At 47.0% G+C, this 22,869-nt stretch overlaps 1 protein-coding gene across 6 annotated transcripts in view; it reads right to left on the reverse strand.

Annotated features, from left to right (window-relative positions):
* CEP104 (centrosomal protein 104) overlaps positions 1-22,869 on the reverse strand; it is a 38,156-nt gene that overhangs the window by 12,513 nt on the left and 2,774 nt on the right. For 5 of the 6 annotated variants that reach the window (XR_005359810.1, XR_005359809.1, XR_005359811.1 and 2 more), the window contains exons 2-15: positions 21,034-21,159; positions 19,584-19,757; positions 19,053-19,191; positions 17,496-17,558; positions 17,112-17,191; positions 14,833-15,001; positions 14,214-14,369; positions 13,006-13,230; positions 11,082-11,279; positions 10,372-10,539; positions 9,600-9,773; positions 7,458-7,634; positions 3,949-4,155; positions 3,445-3,552 (exon numbers count right to left, since the gene is read on the reverse strand). Coding sequence is in view for 3 of the 6 variants with exons in the window: in XM_038537750.1 (XP_038393678.1) it covers positions 3,445-3,552; positions 3,949-4,155; positions 7,458-7,634; positions 9,600-9,773; positions 10,372-10,539; positions 11,082-11,279; positions 13,006-13,230; positions 14,214-14,369; positions 14,833-15,001; positions 17,112-17,191; positions 17,496-17,558; positions 19,053-19,191; positions 19,584-19,757; positions 21,034-21,146 (2,151 nt within the window). In the remaining 3 variants the exon portion in view is untranslated. The remainder of the gene's footprint in view (positions 1-3,444; positions 3,553-3,948; positions 4,156-7,457; positions 7,635-9,599; positions 9,774-10,371; positions 10,540-11,081; positions 11,280-13,005; positions 13,231-14,213; positions 14,370-14,832; positions 15,002-17,111; positions 17,192-17,495; positions 17,559-19,052; positions 19,192-19,583; positions 19,758-21,033; positions 21,160-22,869) is intronic. The other variant, XM_038537751.1, reaches the window with a different exon arrangement.

Below are 22,869 nucleotides of genomic sequence, written 5' to 3' on the forward strand. Positions count from 1 at the left end.
CAGCCGTGCCCCTCGAGCCCCTCCTCAGCCCACCACCTGCCACACTCTCATGCATTCCCTTGTATATCTTGATCATTGACGGATGCTGCTAGGGGAGGCACGGGTCCCCGAGGATGGAGAATTTTGTCTGTTCTGTTCTCCGGTACACACTGTCCCTGGCACACACTGTCCCCAGTATGCTTGTGGACTCAAACAGATAACCTGGCATGACAGCATTCTTGTGCTGAGGCAGATACTGGGTACCCCCTAGTCTAATGGACTGGGCCTTGCTTTTCCAGCCAGGCTCCCCTCCTGTGTCTGGGAGCTAAGGAGGGGAGAGGGTTCCTTATGAACACCTGGTGTCACTGCTGGTGGCCAGCTGAGTGGGGCCACAGGCCTTCCTGCTGCAGCTCCTGGGCTGCCCCCAGTGCCCCCACCCCCCAAACTCTGGGAGCCCCTTTAGCACATTTCCTCCCAGCTCTCTGAACACTGCTTTCCTTCCTACAAAGCCTGACCCTGTGGTGAATGCCTCACAGCACTCTGGTGACCAACCAGCCTCGCTTGGGTTGAGCCTCGCTTGGACTTTGCATGTTAGAGACCAGAGACAACAGGTGGCCCTACACCCAGCACTTAAATGACGTGTTACAAAAAGGTACTGTCTGCTGAATTTGTAGAGAATTAAGCTTTATGTCATAGTATGTGACCTATGTCACAGCCAACCACGGAGCAGGAGGCACACACAAAAGAATACAATCTTAGAGCTGGAAAGGGATAGACTAACATGAAGCTGGCACACGGATCACATGATGTATATGCCTACACAGAAAGCAAACTTCGTGACTGGATTTTAGGCTTTAATGTTTCTTTCTTTCTTTCCTTTTTTTTTTTTTTTTAAGATTTTATGTATTTACTCATGGGAGATGTGGAGAGAGGCAGAGACACAGGTAGAGGGAGAAGCAGGCTCCCTGTGGGGAGCTCCTTGCAGGACTTGATCCTGGAACCTCGGGATCACGATCTGAGCCAAAGGCAGATGCTCAACCACTGAGCCACCCAGGTGCCCCAGGCATCAACATTTCTTATTAAGAGAGACGAGTTTGTGTATTTTGCAGGGAGACAATGTAAATGTCGAAAGCTGAATTTTAGCTTCAAGTTTTACCTTATCAATGCTCTGGATAGCTTAGGAAACCAATCAGTAATTTTAAATCTTTTTCTAAAATTCAGAAGCAATCAGGCAATCTAAAAATATCCTGTCATTCACGAAGTCTTGGAGATGGATGGTGATATTGCTAACCATACAAAGGTACATAATGGCACAGAACTGTACACTTAACTGTGGTTAAAATGGTAAATATGCTGTAAGTATTTCACCACAATAAAGACACAGAAAAAGATTCCATTGTCCTCAACAACCACTCTAAGACGGCAGGCTGATGTCCAGTCCCTGCCTCGAGGTCTACCCTGTGTTGCTTTTTCTTTCACTGTCTCTTCCTCTTGGAGCAGTGGCCTGGACGGGCAGGACTTGGTTTTGTTTCCTGCTTATTTCCAGAGCCCAGCACCATGCCTGGCACAGAGCAGGTGCTCAGCAACATGCAATGAATGGAGATGAGCTGGTGAAGGTGCTCTGGGAAAGCTGAAGGACGAGGTACCCAGCATATTTTCCCAGATATCTATGGGGGGGTGGTGCATGGCCTTGGTGGTGCCCACAGATTCTGAGGCTGGGCACTGGGGCAAGGCTCAGGGCAGCTCTGGAGGAGACAAGGGGTTAGCAGCACCAGCCTGGTTGTCTTGGCTTCACCACTGATAGGTCTGTGCTTGGAGTAAATCACTTCAGTTCTAAAAATTTGTTTCTCCTTGGGGTGCCTGGGTGGCTCAGTGGGTTAAATGTCTGACTCCTGATTTTGGCTCAGGTCATGATGTCAGGGTGGTGAGATCAAGCCCTTTGTTGGGCTCTGTGCTGGGTGTGGAGACTGCTTGGGATTCTCTCTCTCTGTCCTGCCCCTCACCCAGCTCATGCTCTTTCCTCCTCTCTAAAAACATAAACAAACAAATAAATAAACAAAATTTTGTTTTTCCATTTGTATAACATTAGGAAAAATTATGAGCACCTGCTGGGCCTGCTTTAGCAGGTGAGAATTGGACCAAACACGAATGTCTTTTTTTTTTTTTTATACTTTATTTATTTATTCATGAGAGAGAGAGAGAGAGAGAGAGAGAGAGAGGCAGAGACACAGGCAGAGGGAGAAGCAGGCTCCATGCACCGGGAGCCCGACGTGGGATTCGATCCTGGGTCTCCAGGATCGCGCCCTGGGCCAAAGGCAGGCGCTAAACCGCTGAGCCACTCAGGGATCCCCCAAACACGAATGTCTTTTAAAGAACCACCCTTGAGGGGCACCTGGGTGGCTCAGTTGGTTGAGTGTCTGCCTTCAGCTCAGGTCATGATCCTGGGGTCCTGGGACAGAGCCCCATGCTGGGCTGCCTGCTCAAGGAGGGGGGGTCTGCTTTTCCCTCTCTGTCTGTCCCTGCTCCTCGTTCGTGCTGTCTCTCACTCTCAAATAAATAAATAAGATCTTAAAAAAAAAAAAAAAAAGGGAACCACCCCTGACTCCATGGCGTCTGTGTCCCCAGGAATCCGCATTTCTCAATGTACCTTCTTCTCCTGTGCTGTTATTCCCAGGTGTCCGCACCTCCTGAATCATCACTGTGACTCTGGGCCACAGGCACTTCAACAAACATTCTGTTGCATTTTCTCTTTTTGAGCAGTGGAAAGAACCCTCACTCCAAGGTCTACCCTCCTCCTAGCAGACCGCTGCAGGCACAGTGCAGTCCTGTCAACAACAGAGATGGTGCCATGCAGCACACTCTGGAGCCTTCTCTTCCTGCAGCCCTGAGACTTGATGCTCCTCGAAGAGCTAATCTCTCTCTCCCTTTCTCTAGAAGAGATTTTCTTTCAACTTAAGGAAATACATTACAAAATCAATGCCCTGAAACTGGTGAAATGCCAGAAGGAGGGCAAAGCAGGAGGAGTATGTTTACACTCACCCAAGCACTAGCTGACTGCGTCTCCGAGCAGCTTCCTGTGGCAGAACATTCCCTTGAAACTTGCCTCCTTTAATGCATGGGAATCAGATCTTCACAGACAAGTTTATTTTCCTCCTTTGCCCTGAGGGAGCCTAGGAGCTCTGAAGAGGAAATAGTCCTCCACTGCCTCCCTTTAGCCTTGGACTTACCTCTTTAAATATGGCCAGCAGCTCATGCCACTCCCTGGAATCAGCACCTAATTCAAACTAGCCAATGGATGATTCCTTTTATGTATCCTCAAACTAGTTTTAAGAAAGCAACAAAGCCTACAGATACCCATCTGCATGATGTAGTGAAAGGAAAGCAAGCATGCTGTGCATCTGTCTAGGGGAATGAGGAATCAGGATGCCCATGAACAGGGGTGAAGGAAACCGTAGCATTCCCAACCTGGGCTTCGGCCTGAATGTCCTTGAGTGCAGCCAACTGCCCTTGCAAAGCTTTAATTTCGTCTTTCTTTCGTTTTTCTGCTTCTTCTGTAGCTGCTTTCTTCTGTGCCTGGTACGGAAATGATTTTTCCATTAGAATAGCTTTTTAGGGTAGCCTTAGAAATTGGGAGAACATATGAATTACAGCACATGAACTACATTTCTTATACATTATAATGGTCACTGAGACTAATAATATAACTGCAGTCAAGCTACCTTCACTGGGTTAATCTGATCCATGTTTACTGACAGAATAACCACAAAGTCCTCTCGGCTATCACTGTTCCTATCTACAGATGGGGAAACTGACAGTCTCATGCAGAAGGTGGAGGAGCCAGGATCTGAACTCAGGGGGACGTTTCCCTGGTTTCCTGCACATGAAGCTCTTCAAGTAATCTGTAGTTTATTCAGGGACCAAATAACTTCAATAGAAGGTTAAATCATAACTTCATAATAGTTAACTTACCCTAATTTCAGCATCTGTAGGTCTGCCATCTATTTTAGCAAATCCCTCAAAAATTGTTTTATAGAGAACATTCTTGCGCGTGGTGCTGTCGTCTGGAGGGAGGTACTCTAGAATAAAAGCCCGGTGCTGTTTATACATGTCCAAAATAACTCTAACCGCTGTCTCTCGAACCTCATACACTCTGTGCTCCAGGGCACTCACTGAAAACTAAACATAAAGTTCTTGTGGTTACTGATTCTCACGATAACAGTTTATTTTTCCCAGCATTAAAGAAACATAGGCACATTATAAAATTTTGAAAAAGAAAAAAAAAAAAAAGACCACCACCCACAGAATTCTGGCTATTACAACACAGAGCTTTCCTTACTGTATCTGCTCACACATAGTGGAGCTCGTGTTGGATAAAGAACTTTGTGTTTTGCTTTTTTCCACTTAATGTGCCAACAAGCATTTTTAAGGTTAAATCCTTCTATAGACGTCATATTAAATGTCACAAAATATTCCAATCACAGAGAAGAGGAAATATAATAAACTTCATGCATCCACTATCCATAATAACCGATATTTAACTTTGCCATGTTTGTCTCGGATCTTTGTTCCTAAGACATAAGACACTAGTGACAGTGTAAGTCCCCGAGGAAGCCTCCCTGGCCCCAAACTCTTCCCATGCTCCTCGGAGGCATGGCTCTCCTGTAGCCAGCCTGCGTGCTCCCACCCAGACGTGCATATTTACTAGTGTGTCTGCGCCTTGTACACACGTGGTTTTTTTTTTTTTTTTTTGACATTCTTAATGGTAGACTGTGCTTATCTTTCTCAAATTGCCTTTCTTCCTACTCAACATTCCTGCCAAGGACAATTATTCACAGGATCCACTTCAGCTGCTCTCCAGTGTTGCATCACAAGGACCCACCGTGATACATTTACCCCGACCCTCAGTGACGTGACCATGCTCAGTAAACCGACATCTCCTCATGGGGGGTATGGGCGTGGAGACCCTCACTTCGCAAGGCCTCAGCCTGCCACAGGCTCTTCATTTTACCCCAGACCCTGGTGCCCCCAATTGTGACACCACCTCTAGGAGTCCTGGCTTTAGGGGTCCCACCTTCTGATGATCGTCTCCTACTTTTCTCACTCACTTTTTCCTACTCTCTCCCCTGACAATTCCTCAATCTCATCAGGGCTTTTGGTACACTCTGGCACCCACCACTGTCTTCACCCGTCTGTCACCTCCCTCAAGTCTTTCCTGCCCTGAGGGTCCAGCCTGGATAGTATGGTCCATCACCAAGTCATTTTTGGGACCCCTTCTTCCTGTGCAGTCACGGGGCAAGTGGACTCTGCCTGCAGACTTGAGAAGCATGCTGACTGGTCTCATGGGGGCCCAGGGGAGTGCACAGAGTCCTGACCTGAGGCATTTCTGGTCAGCTCACTGTCTGAGATATCAGGTGGGTAATTCATACTTCCTTCTGGCCTATAAAACTTCCATTATCCAGTCTGGCTCTGAGTGGACTCCGTCCATTAAGAGGATACATTTTCCCTGCTCCACGTGCAGCCAGCCCTGTGAATATGCACCAGAGCCCAATCTTGGGCCACTCAGGGACTTTCTCCTCCTGTAGTTGACCCCTCCTTCCAACTTCTATTCCTGTCTTTCTTCTCTTCCCTCTGTCTGGATTAATCCTCCCAGCATGCAGGTGGACCCGAATATGGCTAAGTACTCAGCAAGCCAGCTGCCTTCTTCCATGTGCACAGCTGTGCCACACTTCCCTGCCCCATGCACTTAGGTCCCAGGAAGGGAGTGTGGGAGCAGCTCTGTCCATAAAGACCCCCTCAGCACCCTCCACTCGTTTTCCCTGTTTCGTGACCCCCAAGTCATGTGAAAAAGCTGGTGGCATCCTCCTGGAAGGCGGTGAAGGCCTGAAGGCCAGCATGGGGCAGAGCCTCCACTCATCTTGAACCGCACAGGACCATGAGGGATGGAGCAATCAACATTTACCATGTTACTCCACTGAAATGTTTATGCTTGTTGCTACAGCTGAACTTAGTGGGACTGATGCTGACGCTGGCATCTGGAAGCAGGGCGCCATGTCGCAGGGATCCAAGTGTGTGGGGCAGGCTCCATGTTCTGTGCTAGGGAGCAAGGAAACTGAACTTGGAGCCAAGAAGGGTGGTGGTTCACGTGGTTACAGGGCTGCCAGTGCTGGAAGCAGCGGGCGGCGTATAGGGGCTGCGGCTTGCTGCCTCTGGCGTTTTTACAAAAGAGACGAGCCTTGGAAAGAGCAGGCAGTCTGCATGCAGAGAAGAGCGCTGGGAGGCATTGCAGGCCTGAGCGGACTTGTGTGATGGGAGCCCTCCAAGGGCTGGTGGCCAACAGACTGTAGGACGAGTCAGAAGGAAAGTCTGCTGGGGAGTTGGGGATGGCCGGGCCGGGCGGCATGAGAGTTTGGGGGCTGGGTCAGTATCTGGATGTACTTGGAGCAAGAGCTCACAGCACTTGCTGAGCAAACAGAACAGTGTTGCTGTTAACAGAAACAGAGAAGGCTGAGAAGGAGCATGCCAGAGAGGATGGCAGGCGCTCCATTCAGATGTGGGGCATCCACAGCTTGTGGGAAGAGTCAGGCGTCCAGGGAGGGCATGTGCAGAGACTGTGTCTTCCATGGGTGGGTGCAGAGGCATGGGCGAGGTCACTGAGGGAAGGTGTGTGCACAGAAATCAGAAGAGGAGGTCTGGACACTCCAAAGTCAATGGGATCAGGAGGATAAAGAACCAGGAAAGGGATCCAGATGATGAGGCTAAGAGTGGGGGGGACACGGGGCTTAGAGCTCCAGAAGCCAAGGCTTATTCACTTCAGTGTCTAAATCATATATCCATGATAGAACACATGAATGAAAGTGGCCTGATAGGATCCTGCCTTTCCTGATCATACATTTAATGACATCAAGACCTGGCCCAGGTCTCCGACTCAATGCACCACTGGAATCCACAGAGAAGGGAGACCCTGCCCTTCTCACAGGAATAGGAAGCGTGTGCAGGCTGTACCAGATTGGGCCACTGTGAAAGCTCTGCCTCTCCACTTCTGGCCAAGATGGTGGCTGTATGATCGAAGCTCACTTCCAACACATTTCAAATTAGGGAGGAGGGAATTCTTGCTCTGGCAGACAGTTCCTCTTCCAGAATGTCTGCAGTTTCATCAGGTTGTCCAAAGCACAACAAATACCTACACTTCCATATGCTTCATGTCCTCCATGATAGGCAGTTCTCTCATACAGGTACGTGCTCCTTATAATCTGTCCACCACCACGGACCAACGTCCACACATAATGTACTGTCTTGTGACAGAACGAGGGGTGGGGAGCCTTTCGTACATTCCTTTGTTAGATAAAACAGTGACTATTTTTTTTTTTTTTTTTTTGCAATCATTCATTCATTCAAGAAACATTGATGAGACACTCACCACACTCCAGGCCCATCTCCAGTGTGGAGACTGCGGCCCATGGCACCAGAGGTGCACTTACCTTCATCACGTTATCAATGGTGAAGCCTGTGGTCCCCGTGCCCAGGTCTTTCAGAAGCCGGGCCAGGAGACTCATCTGACTCATTGCCAGATGAGTCGAACAGTTGGCTTTTAATGGCTGTACCAAGTAGGATGGAATAATTTGGAGAGACCTAACTTCCTTGAACAAGGCCATTTCCTATAAAAACCAACATGATCGTGTTAATTTGTACTGGAAAATGCTAGAGGCAACTTAGTATACTTCAGAATCTTCAAAGTAAACAACAAAGGGAAAAAATAGGGAATAAAAAATGGCAGTAAGATAATTTATCTCTAATAAGCTCATATTTCTATTTAAGATATAATGATTAAAAACAAAATCCTAAAGCACAAAAACATAAAAACATGATCACTCACAGATAAATGAAAGCTTTATAAGAAATGTGATCTAAAACTTAAGATTTCTCAGGATTTTCCAACTTTAAGAAAAAGGTTTTCTAATTTCTAACATTCTAAAACAAATGAGTATTGTGTTAGTATTTATGAAAAGTCAGCTGAGAGTGTAAAGTGCACAGTACTCTGGCTGATGTGACTCCTGCTGGGCTTATGGGCAAGCATGAAGTCCACTATCAATGAGCAAGTCTTTCTATGATTAATGTATTTATCATTTAAACAGCCAAATACAGAAAGAGGAATGATAAAATACTGAAGCATATGGGTTGCAATAGAGAAAGAAATCAGTTTTGGGAGCAACTGGGAGGCTTAGTCGGTTAAGCCTCAACTTCTTTTATCTTTTTTTTTTTTTTTTTAAGATTTTACTTATTTAAAAAAAAAAAAAAAAGATTTTACTTATTTATTCATGAGAAATGCAGAGGCAGAGACATGGACACCACCCAGGTTTCTCAGCATCCGATTTCTTTTTTTTTTTTGCATCCGATTTCTGATTTCAGCTTAGGTCATGATCTCAGGGTCATGAGAGCGAGCCCTGTGCTGGGCTCTGCACTCAGCAGGGAGTCTGCTTGGGAATTCTCTCTCTCCCCCTCTGCCCCTCCCCACCCTTTCCTCTCCCTCTCTTAAAAAATAAATTACTAAACAAAGGAAGGACATACTAACATTTTCAATGTTCCTTTTAAAAGATGACATCTCCCCCAGATTCTGAGCCACATGAAGATGGAGTATCTTGTAGGACTTGAATATCACTTTTACCTTCTTGTTAGTATAACTTACTTCTCCTTTTTCATTCTCCCCCAGAACTCAAGTTTGTTAAAGGAGATGAGTGGTTCATCATACTGTAAAAATGACCCCTCTGAGAAACTATGAAAGCTATGGAGTCCTTCCCAACAGAATGTCATATAAAATGTGAGAAATTCATAGACTTGCTGAAGCCCCGGCATAGGCCTCAGGGTAAGAACTCCTAGAGCATGGGGTGCCTGGGTGGCTCAGTGGCTGAGCATCTGCCGTCAGTTCAGGGAGTGATTCTGGAGTCCCAGCATTCGAGTCCCACATCGGGCTCCTTGTGGAGAGCCTGCTTCTCTTACTGCCTATGTCTCTGCCTCTCTCTCTGTGTCTCTCATGAATAAATAAAATCTTTAGAAAAAAAAAAAAAAAAGAACTCCTAGAGTTCTCTCTCTCTCTAATACTTGGCCTGGAGTGAAAGCCCAAAACTATTTAGATTAAGGTCATTACACATTTATTATCTCTTTACTCCCAATTTTCTATTATGGTTTAGTTTTCCATACATTTTTACTAGAAGTTTCTAGCATATGTTGAAGAAAAGAAATACCAGACAAGCCAAACTATACTTTATAATTTTTTTTCTTAAGATTTATTTATTTATTCATTCAGAGCGAGCGAGAGAGAGAGAGGCAGAGACACAGGTAGAGGGAGAAGCAGGCTCCACGCAGGAAGCCTGATGCGGGACTCAATCCCGGGTCTCTAGGATCACACCCCGGGCCGCAGGCGGCACTAAACCGCTGCGCCACCAGGGCTACCCCCAAACTATACTTTAATCGAAGGCAACCTTCAGGTTTCAGAGCACCAGTAAGTATGACAGGGACCCACGAGGAGAACCAATAATGCTCTTAGGAGAGACAGAAACTGGTAAGGTATTCAGAAAGTCAGATAACATAGTAACGTGCTTATTATTTTCTGGTGAAGTTCATACCTGAATAAAATTTGAAGCTATGACTCGGAGGCGAGCAGAAGAGTCTCCAGTCCTGGTGAGCAGAACAGGTATGGTTCTTTCCACACAGTGAGCAGTTTCAAGCTTACTCAGTTTGTGTTTGGGAATATATTGTGTAATTATCATTTTCAACAATTTCAAAGAAGCCTGAAAAACCTAAGAAAACAGTGGTAAAAATGGAAGAGCTCCCATAACTGCATTCCAGCAGAGAGAACATGACGGTTACTGACGGGAACCAACATGAACACGATGTTGGGGATTCTGTGCTGCCTGAAGGGCTGGAACAGGTCACCCGAAAACCACTTTCTAAATGCAGTTCTTCCCATATGGAAGGCATGTGCTCTCATGTCACATGCCAGCAAGTGCCCCGTGTTGCCCTGGATGCCACACCCTGAACATTCCTGCCTAATGGCAAACACGAAGGCAGTGGTGCACCTGGGGCGTGCTCACTCTTACGGCACCCTCAGAGTCAGGGGAATCCAGGAATAACCTCAAGCTCCTCAGTTTTCATTAAAAATAAAAACATAAACTGAGCATTTTCTCAGTCATGGTGAGTCCGGCCTCCGCAAACCTTTCAAGAGCATGGGAAAGCTGATGCCGTGCAAGAGCAAGGAGCACGGCCAAGTGAAGACAGACTCTGCAAGCTTTTCACTGACCACATTTCTTGCCAGAGACCCTTAATTCCTAGTGATACACTGTGCTTCCTCCTGGCCCACTGGACCTCCTGGGGGACCTTGGGGCACAGGGGACTCACCGGGGTCACTATGTCTCTAATGGCTCTTCTAACAAGGAAGATAGATGCTCGCAGCATGCTCTTCAGCTCTTCCTTCGGAGTTCCAGCAGGTGTCTCCATCAGCTGCTTATACAGGGCGAGCAGCGCATCTTCCCGGTATGACCAGGTCTTGGAATAGGCCCCCGCAACCTACACAGAGTGGAGGCTGGCTGACTCGGGGCAGGTGCACCAGTGACACCACTGCCGCCCCTCAGCCATGCCACCTGAACCTTTGTTTCACACAGAGAAAAATCTCTTGTAAGAGCAGAACAAGTACGTGTGTTTAAGGAAGTAATTTTTCTAACATGGAATACTGAAGACCCTGTTAAAATACAGAAAGTACCAGAAGTTCGACCAAGGGAAATACTGTGAAGCTGGGAAGAAGGGGAAAACCCACTGGGCTCATTTCCATATGGAATGCTTCCATCTTTTGTTTTGCTCTGCCCTCATTTTCTCCTGGAAGGGGCAGGTGTTCCAGAAGGGGCAGATTTCCGATATCAACTCTGTCAGTACCAGACAGAAACACTCAGTCTGGTACGAACAGACATTCGTAAGATCTTAAATTCTAGTTTCTGTTTTTGCTGCTTTATATAATTAATAATTATTGGAAGACTTCAAATGAATAGTGATTCCAAAGGGAAGCCAACAGTATCAAAAACAAAGCCAAGGGCGCTCTCCAGCCCTCCATGTACCAGGCTTTCTCCAAGCACGTCCACGGCAGGGCTGGCCTCTCTCAGTGCCTTCTCTGTTAAGGGCTCAGGCTCTCCAGCGGCACCTCTTTTGGGAGCCTCGCTGACATCAGAGTCACTCTTTTCTGGTTCCAGGGCTGCTGCCGCCGGCTGCTTCCGTGTAGCAGGAAGGGGCCGCTCATCATAGGGCACAGACTGGAGCTACAGGAGAGAAGGGCGGCTGCAGAGCTCCCCAAGGCCCCCCACCTGCCGACACCATGTCTACACCGCTGGCCTACTGCTCTGCACCCTTCTTGTCTGCATGGCAGCAGTTTTATCAGATAAGAATAATTTATGTGACAATAAGATTCACCTGAAAAAATTAGATCAGTTTCCATTCTTTTCTAAACTCAGCGCGGACCCAATTGAAAAGTGATATAGATTCGGCCTCGGTTACTACTTACCACTAATAGTTACAGTTCAGCTGACACGTAGCTTACCAAAGTAAAAGTTATATGTTTTCCTGACAAGACTTCTGATTTTTTCTTAGTTTATGACTTAGAAATAAGTACCAAGCCTCATTTTAAATGTGTTCATTATCTGCGAGATTTCCACTAAAAAACAGGCAACCGAGCTAACAATACCTCCACAGCTTTCCTGGGCTTTGCCTCCTCTAGCTCTGGGCAGGCAGCTGTCTGCTGCCTACCCCCTCAGCCCTGCAGATGCTCATCGGGCCCCCTGCCCACGCGATGGGGTGACATGGGCTCTCCACCTCCCAGAGCTTCCATCCACATCTGGAAACACAGATGCACACCTAAACAAGTACATATGTAGCAGAGTTTTGGGAAATTAAATAACAGATTCCAGAGTAATTTTCTGAGGCAGGTGTCACTATGACATTCACACTTCATACCCACTGAGATATTAACTGGGTATAAACCGCATGAGAGTGAGTATCTACTCTGCTGTAACACAAAACATGTTGACATTCTAACAAAGGAGAAATTGGAGTATTTTAAATCAAAGTATTAGATATGACTTAAAGCAATAAAGTTACAGACAAGATGCTCCTGATGGAGATGACATCAAGATGTGCCCTGGGAGGCCAGCATGAGTGCTGTCCCCTCTGGCTTTCCTGGAGGACACTTGCCCGTGCCCACCCAACATCCTGTCTTCCTCCCCAGAGTCGCTAGCCATGCTGCCTTGCATGCCAGCAGGACCTCCAGTGAGACCTCTTCTGGTCCTCACCATCACTCAGAGGCTGGTATGCGACTGATAAACTCGGGAAGACTCTTGCTCAGATGGGACAACGTGCAGACCTGAAGCTAAGGGCCACGTGACAGCTCCAGCCCTATGGTGACTTGGAACCACAGGAAACAAAGTTGACAGGAGAAAAGAGGCATTGGTGATGCTATGAAGCTACTGAACCCTGAAACCCACATGACCTCTTAAGTCTCGAGTTACAAAAGCCAGGAAACACCCAGTGGGAGCAAGGTCGTCTGTTACTTACAACACAGAAAATCCTGATAGTATATTAACCATGCATGACTTGTGTGGAGGTTCTACTGAAGTCAGACCTCAGTGGGCGCTTTACAAACATGGTCTTGTTTATTCCTGGAAATAATCCCTTAAGCAGCTGTTTGTGCATTTTTACAGAGAGCAAAGGAGAGGCTCAGGAGGATGGTGCATCCCAGAGCACCGGCTGATGGGTGCAGACACAGGTGCGAGGGCTGGTGCGTCTGACTGCAAACAGGGTCTCCCACTAAGGTGTGATTACCCGCTGGGTGCATGTACCACCATGTTCTGGCTTTGGGAACATAGGGCAGGAAGGAGTTCTGTAGTTGTGTGCGCTGATCCATCCCCTGCACCAGGAAAGCCTTAGCACCATGTGGGTCCTCTCTATGTATCTGTTGAATAAATTGCACACAATCTGTTACCAGTTACCTACATGGGTCTTGAGATGAGGGTCTGTGGCAGGTGGTGACTGGTCTGCTGTGGAGTGCTGAGAAGGGCCTGGGGGATGTGCTGGAGGCTTTTCCTGAAGGAAAGGCTCTGCAAACCGGCTTTCTGGTGCACTTTCTTCTTGCGGTGGTAGAGATGGCACTTGCTGTTTGTGGCGAGGACTGGCAGAGTGAGTGAGGGGCTGGAGGGGCAGGTCAGAAGGCCTTCGCATCTGGGGAAAAACAGGATGCTTCACTCCCAGTGCTGTTGCCACACCACTGGGGGGAGGGGGGGCGGGAGGATGTGACAGTTTAGGAAGGCAGAGTGACAAGCTGCATCAAGGACTGCATCAAGCTGCACGAGGGCATCAGGACTGGTGCCCTCCAGTCCTGTCATATCCTTTTAGCTATCTCTCCATGGCTGCCATGTGCCCTACAGAAGTGACATGTGTGCCAGAACACTAGAGTGACAATAAGCACAGTGCCTGGGTTGCCACAGTATGGAAACACACACACAGACTTGCCAGCAAAGGTGTGGTATGTAGGTAGGAAGCACCTGGGTGGGACCTAAAACCCAGTGGCTGCAAAAGCGGGCTGTTTTGTGTCATCACAACATAGTTAGCATGTGGAGGCCATGGCGGTAGGTGGGTCAGACAGACGATCTCATTTAATGCATACCACTTTTACCCCATAAATGGGAGAAGGAAACTGAGGCAGAGTGGCTAAGGAATGACCCTGAGATCACACAGCCCTAAGGGGGCCAGGTCTGAGCCCAAGCAGCGCAGCTCCAGAGTCTGTGCTGTCACGCACGACTCTGCAATGTGGTGGTACGTACACCAGCTGCCTGTGTGGGTTCTAAAGATCAGTGGCAGTGTGTCCCAGGAAACACGGCCTCAACAAGCTGAGGCCGTTAGGATTATGCGTGCACAACACTCCTGAGGCTACTCATGGCAGGGCTGCCATCGGTTCATTTTACAAATGAGGAAGCTGAGCCGGGGAGAAGAGGTGAGATCCCCGATTCCAGCTCATCCCCTTTCTCCTCTGCCATGAGTCTTCGTGCAAGTGGGTGTCCAGCAGCACCTCTAGAGCTGACGTCACCTGTCTGAACTGTCACCTGTGTGTTATGGAGCCATGTGCACGTCACATACATAATGAGGACACACGGGCCCCGTGGCTGAATCTCTTTGGCCCTGGGGACTGCTGCCCAGGCACCTACCGGCTCAGCATCCACGAGGCTGTGCAGCTGCAGCTGCTCATACACTTGGTTGCGAAACTGCTCCATCTGCTGCTTCTTCTCCTTGGCCAGGTCATAGTCCTCCTTCTCAACCGCACAGCGCTTTTCCACCTCATACCTCCCAAGGCGCTCGCCAACCTGAAGCACACAAGGCCACTCTGCTTCAAATGTGCATCCAGCCACATCCAGTGCAAAGACAACTTTTAAAGCAAGGGCTAGGTGATAGAGGTGCTGCCTGCCCCATGTACCTTGCTGGGAGGAGGGGCCAAACCTGGGCAGTTAGACAATAGCCACGCTGGCCTGCATGGGGCGTGCTGCCTGTCACCACGCCAGTGTCTAAGAAACTGCATGAATCCATGGGATGATAAGCATCTTATGTTTTTCTACTGCCTTAGGAAAGCAACATGGCATCTGAAGAGGCTGAGTTTGTGCCTTCACTTACATTTTACTTAGCTGCTCATCTGTCTATAACTTTATGTTGCTTACCTCCTTGGACCCACACTAGTGTCCATAGCTTTTAGTGGCCTACATCTTTGCTGTACCATGTGTCAGGACCACTCTCACACAACCGAGGGAGGACTGTTGTCTCCAGGAGTAGTACCTTTTGCAAATCAGCAATAGCTTGTTTTAACTTCTTGGCATAGTCGTAACGTTCCTTTTGGACAGCTTCACGTTTTCTTTCATCTAATTTGCGTATAATCTGGGCAACTTCTGGATCTTGGTACATATCAAAAGCTAAGTCATCCAGTGGAGAAATGTAGTCAGATTTCCTAAAGGAAAGAGATGAATATTTTAGCTAACTTCGACACGTGTGATAGAGTGATGGTGGAGGGAGTCCTACAGGCTCAGTCTGAAGGTACAGATAGTCACAGAAATGGCACCCCCACATCTGCTCTTGGAGCATTCTTGCCAGAGAAAGTGGAAGCTCAGAAAAATCAGGAATGGGCTTCAGGTCACCCAGCTCTTAAGTGCAGGTGGGTCTCTCTGACTCCACAGCTTATGCTCCTGACCATTAGTTAACTGCACTTGGGGGCATCTGAGTCTTTGGTTTATTTGTTCTTTAATAAATATTTTGAGTGTGGACTCTGTGCTTGGCTCTGTTCTAGGCACCGGGGACATAATAGTGCAGGTGAATCATGTGTAGTCTAGGGGAAAACCCAAGCCAAAGTAGACTACCAGGCCCCATCCATAAAGAATCTGACTTGGTGGGTTCCAGGTGTAATCTAGGTGTCCATACTTGACACCAGTGCCACAGTAACTGTGACAAGCACTAAAGATGCAGAGGTGCCCTGCTAGGGCCTCAGCTCAAAGTGTCAGACTGCATGATATCCCAAGTCCTGGGGAGATCAGAAAAACCCTTCCAGGAATAAAAGATCTTTCTAGTGATCTGAGTAACTGATTTCTGATTAAGTATTACCTCATTCTTTCTTTCGTGTTCTGCAGCAGGCTGGCAGCTTTCTCTAGGGTCTAACATTTAAAACAATAATGCCAGTCTAACCACTCAACAAAAATGTTAACAGGGGACATGTTTCAATGTCTCTATTGTAACAGCTACACAAAATAAGCCAACTGGCAGCTTTGACTTAGATATCTTTATATACAGGTAAATTTTAATGACAGTATTACTTGTCATAAAAAATGTGGCCGTCAGGGCACCTGGGTGGCTCAGTGGTTGAGGTCAACCTTGGCTCAGGTCATGATCCCGGGGTCCTGGGATCAAATCCTGTAACAGGTTCCCCACAGGGACCCTGCTTCTCCCTCTGCTTATGTCTCTGCCTTTCTGTCTCATGAAAAAATAAATTAAAAAATAAATAAATAAAATAAATAAAATAAAATAAATTGGTTGTCTAAAAATAAATTGAAACAGGACACTGTATGACATCACCTTTCAGCATGATCAAACATCCCCCCAACACTTCTCAACTCTTGGAAATGAGGTGATGGGGTCAGCTTTGGCAGCTTTGAACAGTATCAGTTAATCTCAGTGATGACCAAACAGTAACACGCTTTGGTATTGGCACAAGATTAACTATTTTTACCTAAATACATACTATACTCTTAAGTCAAAGTTTCTTTGCCTTCAAGTCCTAGAGATGAAAACAAAGACTTAATTATGAAAATGCTACAAAGAAAAAAAACATGACATCATCTGGCATGGGCAGTGGGCAGCTTCAGAAGAGCAGGTCTCGCCCTGATTTAGGGACAGAGTCTATTTTTTAAGCACTCCCTACTGACATCCACCAGTTGATAGCCAGGCTGCAGGCCCAGGAAGACTCCACAGGAAGCAAGGCAGTCCAAACACTGACACAAAGTAATTCCTTCTTAAGCCAGGCTCTTGTGCTTGCATAAAATATGGAGATTCTCCAGGAGCCACTTGCTGTGCTAAGTGTATGCACCAGTGGGCAGTGAGCCTTGCGCCCAGTGGAGCCGCCCCTGGGCCCCCCCGCCTGCGGGAGGCAGAGCTGTATGTTCACGGGATGGATGAGAGTGGGGAGGGCTCAAAGCAAACAGAAGATGAAGGTTCTAGTAATGGATAATCTGGGTCAATGAATTCCTTTAATTTTTACCTATGAAGTTGCCTGTGCCAGTAAAATACCAAAGTACAGCCGATAGATCTATCTGCACTCATTGTAGGAACTTTCTAGTAACACCTGAATACACGAGAAATAGAGCTGTCTCTGAAGGGCAATAAATGGAGATGTGCTAAGGAGAACAGTGACCTTAATCTTTAAGTATATTTGAGTCAATCTCATCAGTGGCTTATCTAGCTCAGAACTGAATTTAGTGGCTCTCAAAGTCCTAGTCCTCTGGAAGTGACTCACACCTTGGCCATCCTGAAGAAAGTCCTAGGAGCTGAGGGTCTAGGGGGAGAACTCTTACCCAGTACAGGTTCCTTCCAGAGCTGGGTCCTCACTGCTGTGCTGGCCCAGGTAATGATCAATCAGTTTCTCTCTAGAGGTCTTTGGGAGCAAAGAGTTCTGCTTAGCGTTTCAGAGGAAAACAGGAACAACATGAAACCTTAACTAAGAGGTATGATATAGAGATGTCAGTGGGCTTTGAGGATCCTAGGTTTTTGGAAGGACAGTTAAAATTCTTGAGGAAAAGAGATTTTAATATACTATAGCTGCCAAAAATTATCTGCTAGCTATTCAAGAGACAATTTAATAAAGATTTTTCAAGGTGACACTTTTTGTGACAAAAATAATCAATCCTGCTTGTTAGAGATACATTTTCTTCTTTGAGAATGAAACCTCCCAAACTTACAATATGGCTTTCATCACCGAAATCTGCAGGGTCTCCAATGATATTTACTGCAACCAGAGCAACCTAAGAAAGAGTTAACCAATAGCAATTAAGAATAAAATTTTGGCAATGACTTATCCCCTTTATTACAATCTGCTTGTTCATACTGTACTGTCATCAAAAGGGATGATGTACACCAAAGTATATTAACTGTAAAATGTCAAGCTATAGAATTATTATTACTAATTCCTGTAAATTATACAAGGTAATATTCTAACACCTAATCAAGTGGCTGTTTAATTTTTAATTTTTAAAAAAGATTTTATCTATTTAAGAGAGAAAGTGCTCATGTGAGAGAGCACAAGCATGGAGAGGAGGCAGAAGGAGAGGGAGAAGTGGGCTCCCCGCTGACCAGGGAACCTGACCTGGGGCTTGATCTCAGGACCTCGGGATCATGACCTGAGCCAAAGGCAGATGTGTAACTGGCTGAGTCACTCAGGCATCACTCAAGTGGCTATTTTAATATCTAAAGTACATTAAAACAATAATGGCTAAAAACCTCCACAGTTTTAACACAGTGCCACACCAAACCATCCACTCACAGTCCAGTATGGGGTTCCATCTACTCAATCTTGGTAATCTAGACAATGGACTGAAGGCCTGCATTAGCACAGCTCAGTTTGTCTGGGCCAGTGGCTCCACCTGACACCGTCCCTTCCTCGAACGTCACTGCAGTGGAACTGAGCGACAGGGTATTGCTGGTGGGCCGAGGTAGAAGCACGTTAGTGATCAATCTTCAGGTTTACAGTCAAGCACTGTTGCGGCAGACCAAGCAATGGAACTGCATCTCAGAGCTCTCCTCAACCTACTTGCTGGGTTTAAAACTCTGATTTGGTGGAAGGAATGTTTCCACTCCTCTTGGAGGGAGCAGGGAGTGCTGTCAATATCCATGCTAATTATGAGTCTGCTTTGGACACAACTGATTTCTACTACATCAATCATGCCAAATCCAAAACAAAACTAAAAGACAAGAAAAAGGAACAGAAAGACAAGGGGAGGGAGGGAGAGATTAAGAATGAGGACTTAGAGCTGGGCTGCCTGTACCATGAAATCATACCCCTAAGTTCTACCAGGGGATTTATCTCTTAAAGGTTTATAGGTTTATTCAGAAGAGTGTCACCTAACAGAAACCATGCAAGCCACACAGATAATTTTAAGTTTTCTAGTGGACACAGTAAAATTTTGTAAAAAGCAGATGATGTTAATTTTAAACCCAAGATCACCACAATTTATCATTTCACTGCATAACTAATTCTATTACCCACACAAAGTCTTTGAGTTCGAGTATCCAGTTAGCCTGAGTGGCCCATCGTACTTGGGTTGGCCAGGCTCCCAGTGTGTACCTGTGGTGTGGGGCAGCAGCTCCTGATCACATAGCACAGTTCCAGAAGAGCTTAATATTCTTCCATAAAAGTTACTATCTTAAAAAAAGATTTGAAATACCTTTGCGCAGGGGTGCAGGCCCCTATAATGCTGCAAGGAGATAGGGAGCAGTCTAGGTGAGGGCACGTGTCTCACCTGATTGTATATGTTGTACTTGTTGACATGGTTCTCATGAAAAATCAGCTTAAGAAACTGTCCTACTGCATCCACGTACACTGACTTCAGCTCCCGGGCTTTACAGCCTGTCTTCTCGTTGTCACAGAGAGAAACATAGCTGAAAGAGAGAGCACACGCTGGAACCATGATGACACGAAATGTGTGTGCAATGAAACTGGCCTCTGCTCCTACTGAGCTCAACGGGTTTAAATCAAAGTTTAAATCAAAGTCTGAAGGGAAAACCTAGGGAGAAGCCCAGAAACTGTATTCTAACCAGTTTTCTTAAAATGAGTTCTGCGTCTGAAAAGCAGAGACAAATGCTAGCAACAGATGGACAGCACTGCTAATAGAGCACATCTCGGTGTGGCAGCTGCTCAGAAATGTGCTTGAGCACATGGGAGTCTGTGACCCAGGACCAAAAGCAAGGGGTGGTCCCTTCATTCCCACGGCTCTGACACAGGGAGAGTCAGGTTAAAAGTTCCCAAAATGAGCCTTCACTCTCACCCTTACCCAAGTCTTCGAAAGCGCTCAGCCTGGTAGGGCACGAAGTACTCGGGCAGGCTCTCACTGATGTAGAACTCCACTTTACTGGGGATCATGTACTGGTGGGCAAGCAGTTGCAGTTTCCTGATTCGACACCTCTCCACCATCTGAAGAACAATTTCTTGTGGAAACTGGCAAAATCTGAAAGCAAACACATTTGGCTTTTCACATGCGCGGGTTCTGGCTGCATGTGCGGTGCTCTGCACGCAGCGAGGTGGTCTGCGAGTGCTGTGTCTGAGACCTGCCTGTGGTGGAGCTGAAGCTCCAGTGCAGACTGCATCTGCCTGCTGCCTTATGTGAATCATGCTTCTGGTAGTGGGAAAACCATTTGAAATGAAGTTCAACACGAGATAAACAACATCAGTCGTAAGAGGCTGTACTAGTGGGCAAGAAAGAGCCAAAGGATTTTTCCACAGGAACCCAAATGCTTCAGGAAAGCCACCTGCTTAGAGAATCCTGAGGGATGTGTGCCTATAATGTGTGCTTGGCAGTCTGCAGGAGAAGCCTACAACTGCCCACAGTGGAACTTCTACTTTTGCTTAGTAAGTGACAGAGCACGTTAAAACTCTACATGAGAAGGAGCTGGAGAACCAGTGTCGACAAAGACCTCACACTGCAGGAGCTGATCATGATTTAGCAACAGAGCACAGTGCCCCAGACAGTAGATACTACATACGCTGGGCTGGCAAGCACTGGATTACTAAGACACTGGGGCGTCCAAGGCCTGGGCAGGGGGAAGCAGCAAAGGATGGAACAGCTGGACAGGACCCAGTGGTCTCCTGGGTGAGCCCACTCCTGCCTCCTGGCCATGCTCCCTCCCTTCTCCGCCACCTCTCCTAGCAGCCCTACACACCACTGTTGAGAAAGCAGGAGCCTCACATGGGGCTGTTCCTACTGCTCCCCAAATGGAACAGCATCCCTGCTGGGGCCTCATCCCCCACCCACACCCCAAACTGCACCAGGGCCAGCCTGTCCCCACCCTGGCTTTTCTCTCCCCATCACTCCCATCAACACACAAACACACTCTGGAACCCACCCCTCCACCCCCATTTTAAGAAACCCCTCCGTGACCCCACATTCTTCTCAGCAACCAAGCCACCACTTGGCTGCCCTTGGCAAACATCACATAGGAGCTGTCTGTGGCCACCAGCACAGCTCTCTCATGCACCCCCTCCTCACCCGCACCAGGGCGCCCTACTTGCACATTTCTTAGGTGAATGTCAGTAAATGTTATTAGGGGAAAGGGTCCAACAAATTTTCTTTAAAAACATAAGGAAAAAACCCATGGCATCAATGCACAGACGGCACTGCAGCATGCTAACCACCACATGGTTCTGAGGCTTGAGTCATTAATACAAGCAGAAGTGTCCAATGAAAGGAGCCTGCCACCCTAGTCCACAGACCCAGTCTGGCCCACCTCGGTGACCTCCACCCGCTGACAGTTGGTGCGTGGATCATTAGTTCCCGGGCACTGAAGCCATCTTCATGTCCAGAGGAGCTGACCACAACGAAGCCAATCTTGTGGGGCATCCTGGACGCTGGGCTGTTTATAAGGACAGGAAAGACTTCTTTAAGATAAAGGAACTTGGGAACATTTTATCACATTGAACGTGTTAGCTCATGCCTTGCTCATAGACAAAATAATTCACATGTCAGAATTTTCCCATCTCTGAAGGAATCTAGGTTTTAAGTATTTCTCATGGGAGCCTCTAACTCTAAGGTACCATTTATCTTCACTTTTTCCAAAAGTATGTCTTAAAAATTTGACAAGTGTTGTGGGTTGAATTGTGTCTCCCCCCCAAAATAGGATGAAGTCCTAACTCCCAGGACCTGTGAATATGACCTTTATTGGAAATAAGGTCTCTACAGATGTAATAAGGTGAAAACGAGGTCATGCTGGAGGACGGTGGGCCCTGATATGGAAGCACTGGTGTCCATCTGAGAGGCACAGACACGCACACAGCCAAGGCGAAGATCAAGAGATCGGAGCAGAAGCCAAGAAGGACCCAGGAGTGCTGTCAGCACCAGAAGATGGGATGATCCTCCTGTGGAGCCTTTACAAGGAGCATGGCCCTGCCGACACCCTGACCGCGGGCTTCTAAGTCATCTGGTTTGTGGCAGTTTGTTATAGCAAAAATAAAGAGTTTTGTTAAGATAAAAACATCAAGTTTTTTATATTAGTTAAGAAACTAATATAACCAGTGTGTTAATAAGTTACACAAAAATATGGGAGGAAAGGGTGGGTTAATCAACATCATGACAACTGCTGAATGCAAATGTATGGCTCAAGCAAGGAAGGCAGGACTACAGGGAGATATGCCAGGTGCAGAAAGTACACCTGGGGCCTGCTTGAGGAGATATTTAAATATTGGTTGATGAACTTTTTATGTCATTGTTTAGTGAACTGCTCATAGTTGAATATCATTTTGAGGGTGGGTGTTGTGATATCTGGTCATGCCTGCTCAGCATCCATCCTATCCTGGTTTGGAAACAGCACCTCAATTGCAGTTTCTACCTGCACTGCTCCCAGGCTTGGTCAGACTGTGGGTTCCTGAACCTCAGCAGCTGGTTCAGGAATGGCAACATGAGAGCAGGACCCAAACTGGACTGATGTGACTCTATCCCGGGCCTCTGCTGGGGCTACCGGGAAAGAGAAGCTTTTTTGCTGGGGCTGCAGGCACAGAATATTTCCGGGAGGGGATCCCTGGGTGGCTGAGCTGTTTGGCGCCTGCCTTTGGTCCAGGGCACGATCCTGGAGTCCCAGGATCGAGTCCTGCAGTGTGCTCCCGGCATGGAGCCTGCTTCTCCCTCTGCCTGTGTCTCTGCCTCTCTCTCTCTCTCTATGTCTATCATGAATAAATAAATAAAATCTTTTTTTTTTTTTAAAGAATATTTCCAGGAGTTACTGACAGCCACCAGTGAGGAGGTTCTGCCAAAGAACAGGCAGACATGGGGAAACAGCTGTCTTGGGAACCCTGAGGTTCAGCCACATTTAAGGCCCAAACTACTCATGAACTTCTGCTTATTTTCCAGTTCTGGAGCCAATCAAATTCCCCTACAGTAAGCCAATGTGAACTAGGTTTAAGTATCTGCAACATGAAACCCCATCCTCACTAAGAGAAAACAAAGAATTCTCCAGAATGTTCTCTGGGATAGGACATACTGTCAATTGAAATTCTGAATAGCAAGTAACATATAGATATATCCTAAATGAAATTTTGCTTATTTTAATATGTTTGATGCATGATCTAGA

This window comes from Canis lupus, chromosome 5 (assembly GCF_011100685.1).
Source record: "Canis lupus familiaris isolate Mischka breed German Shepherd chromosome 5, alternate assembly UU_Cfam_GSD_1.0, whole genome shotgun sequence".
Lineage (NCBI taxonomy): Eukaryota > Metazoa > Chordata > Mammalia > Carnivora > Canidae > Canis > Canis lupus.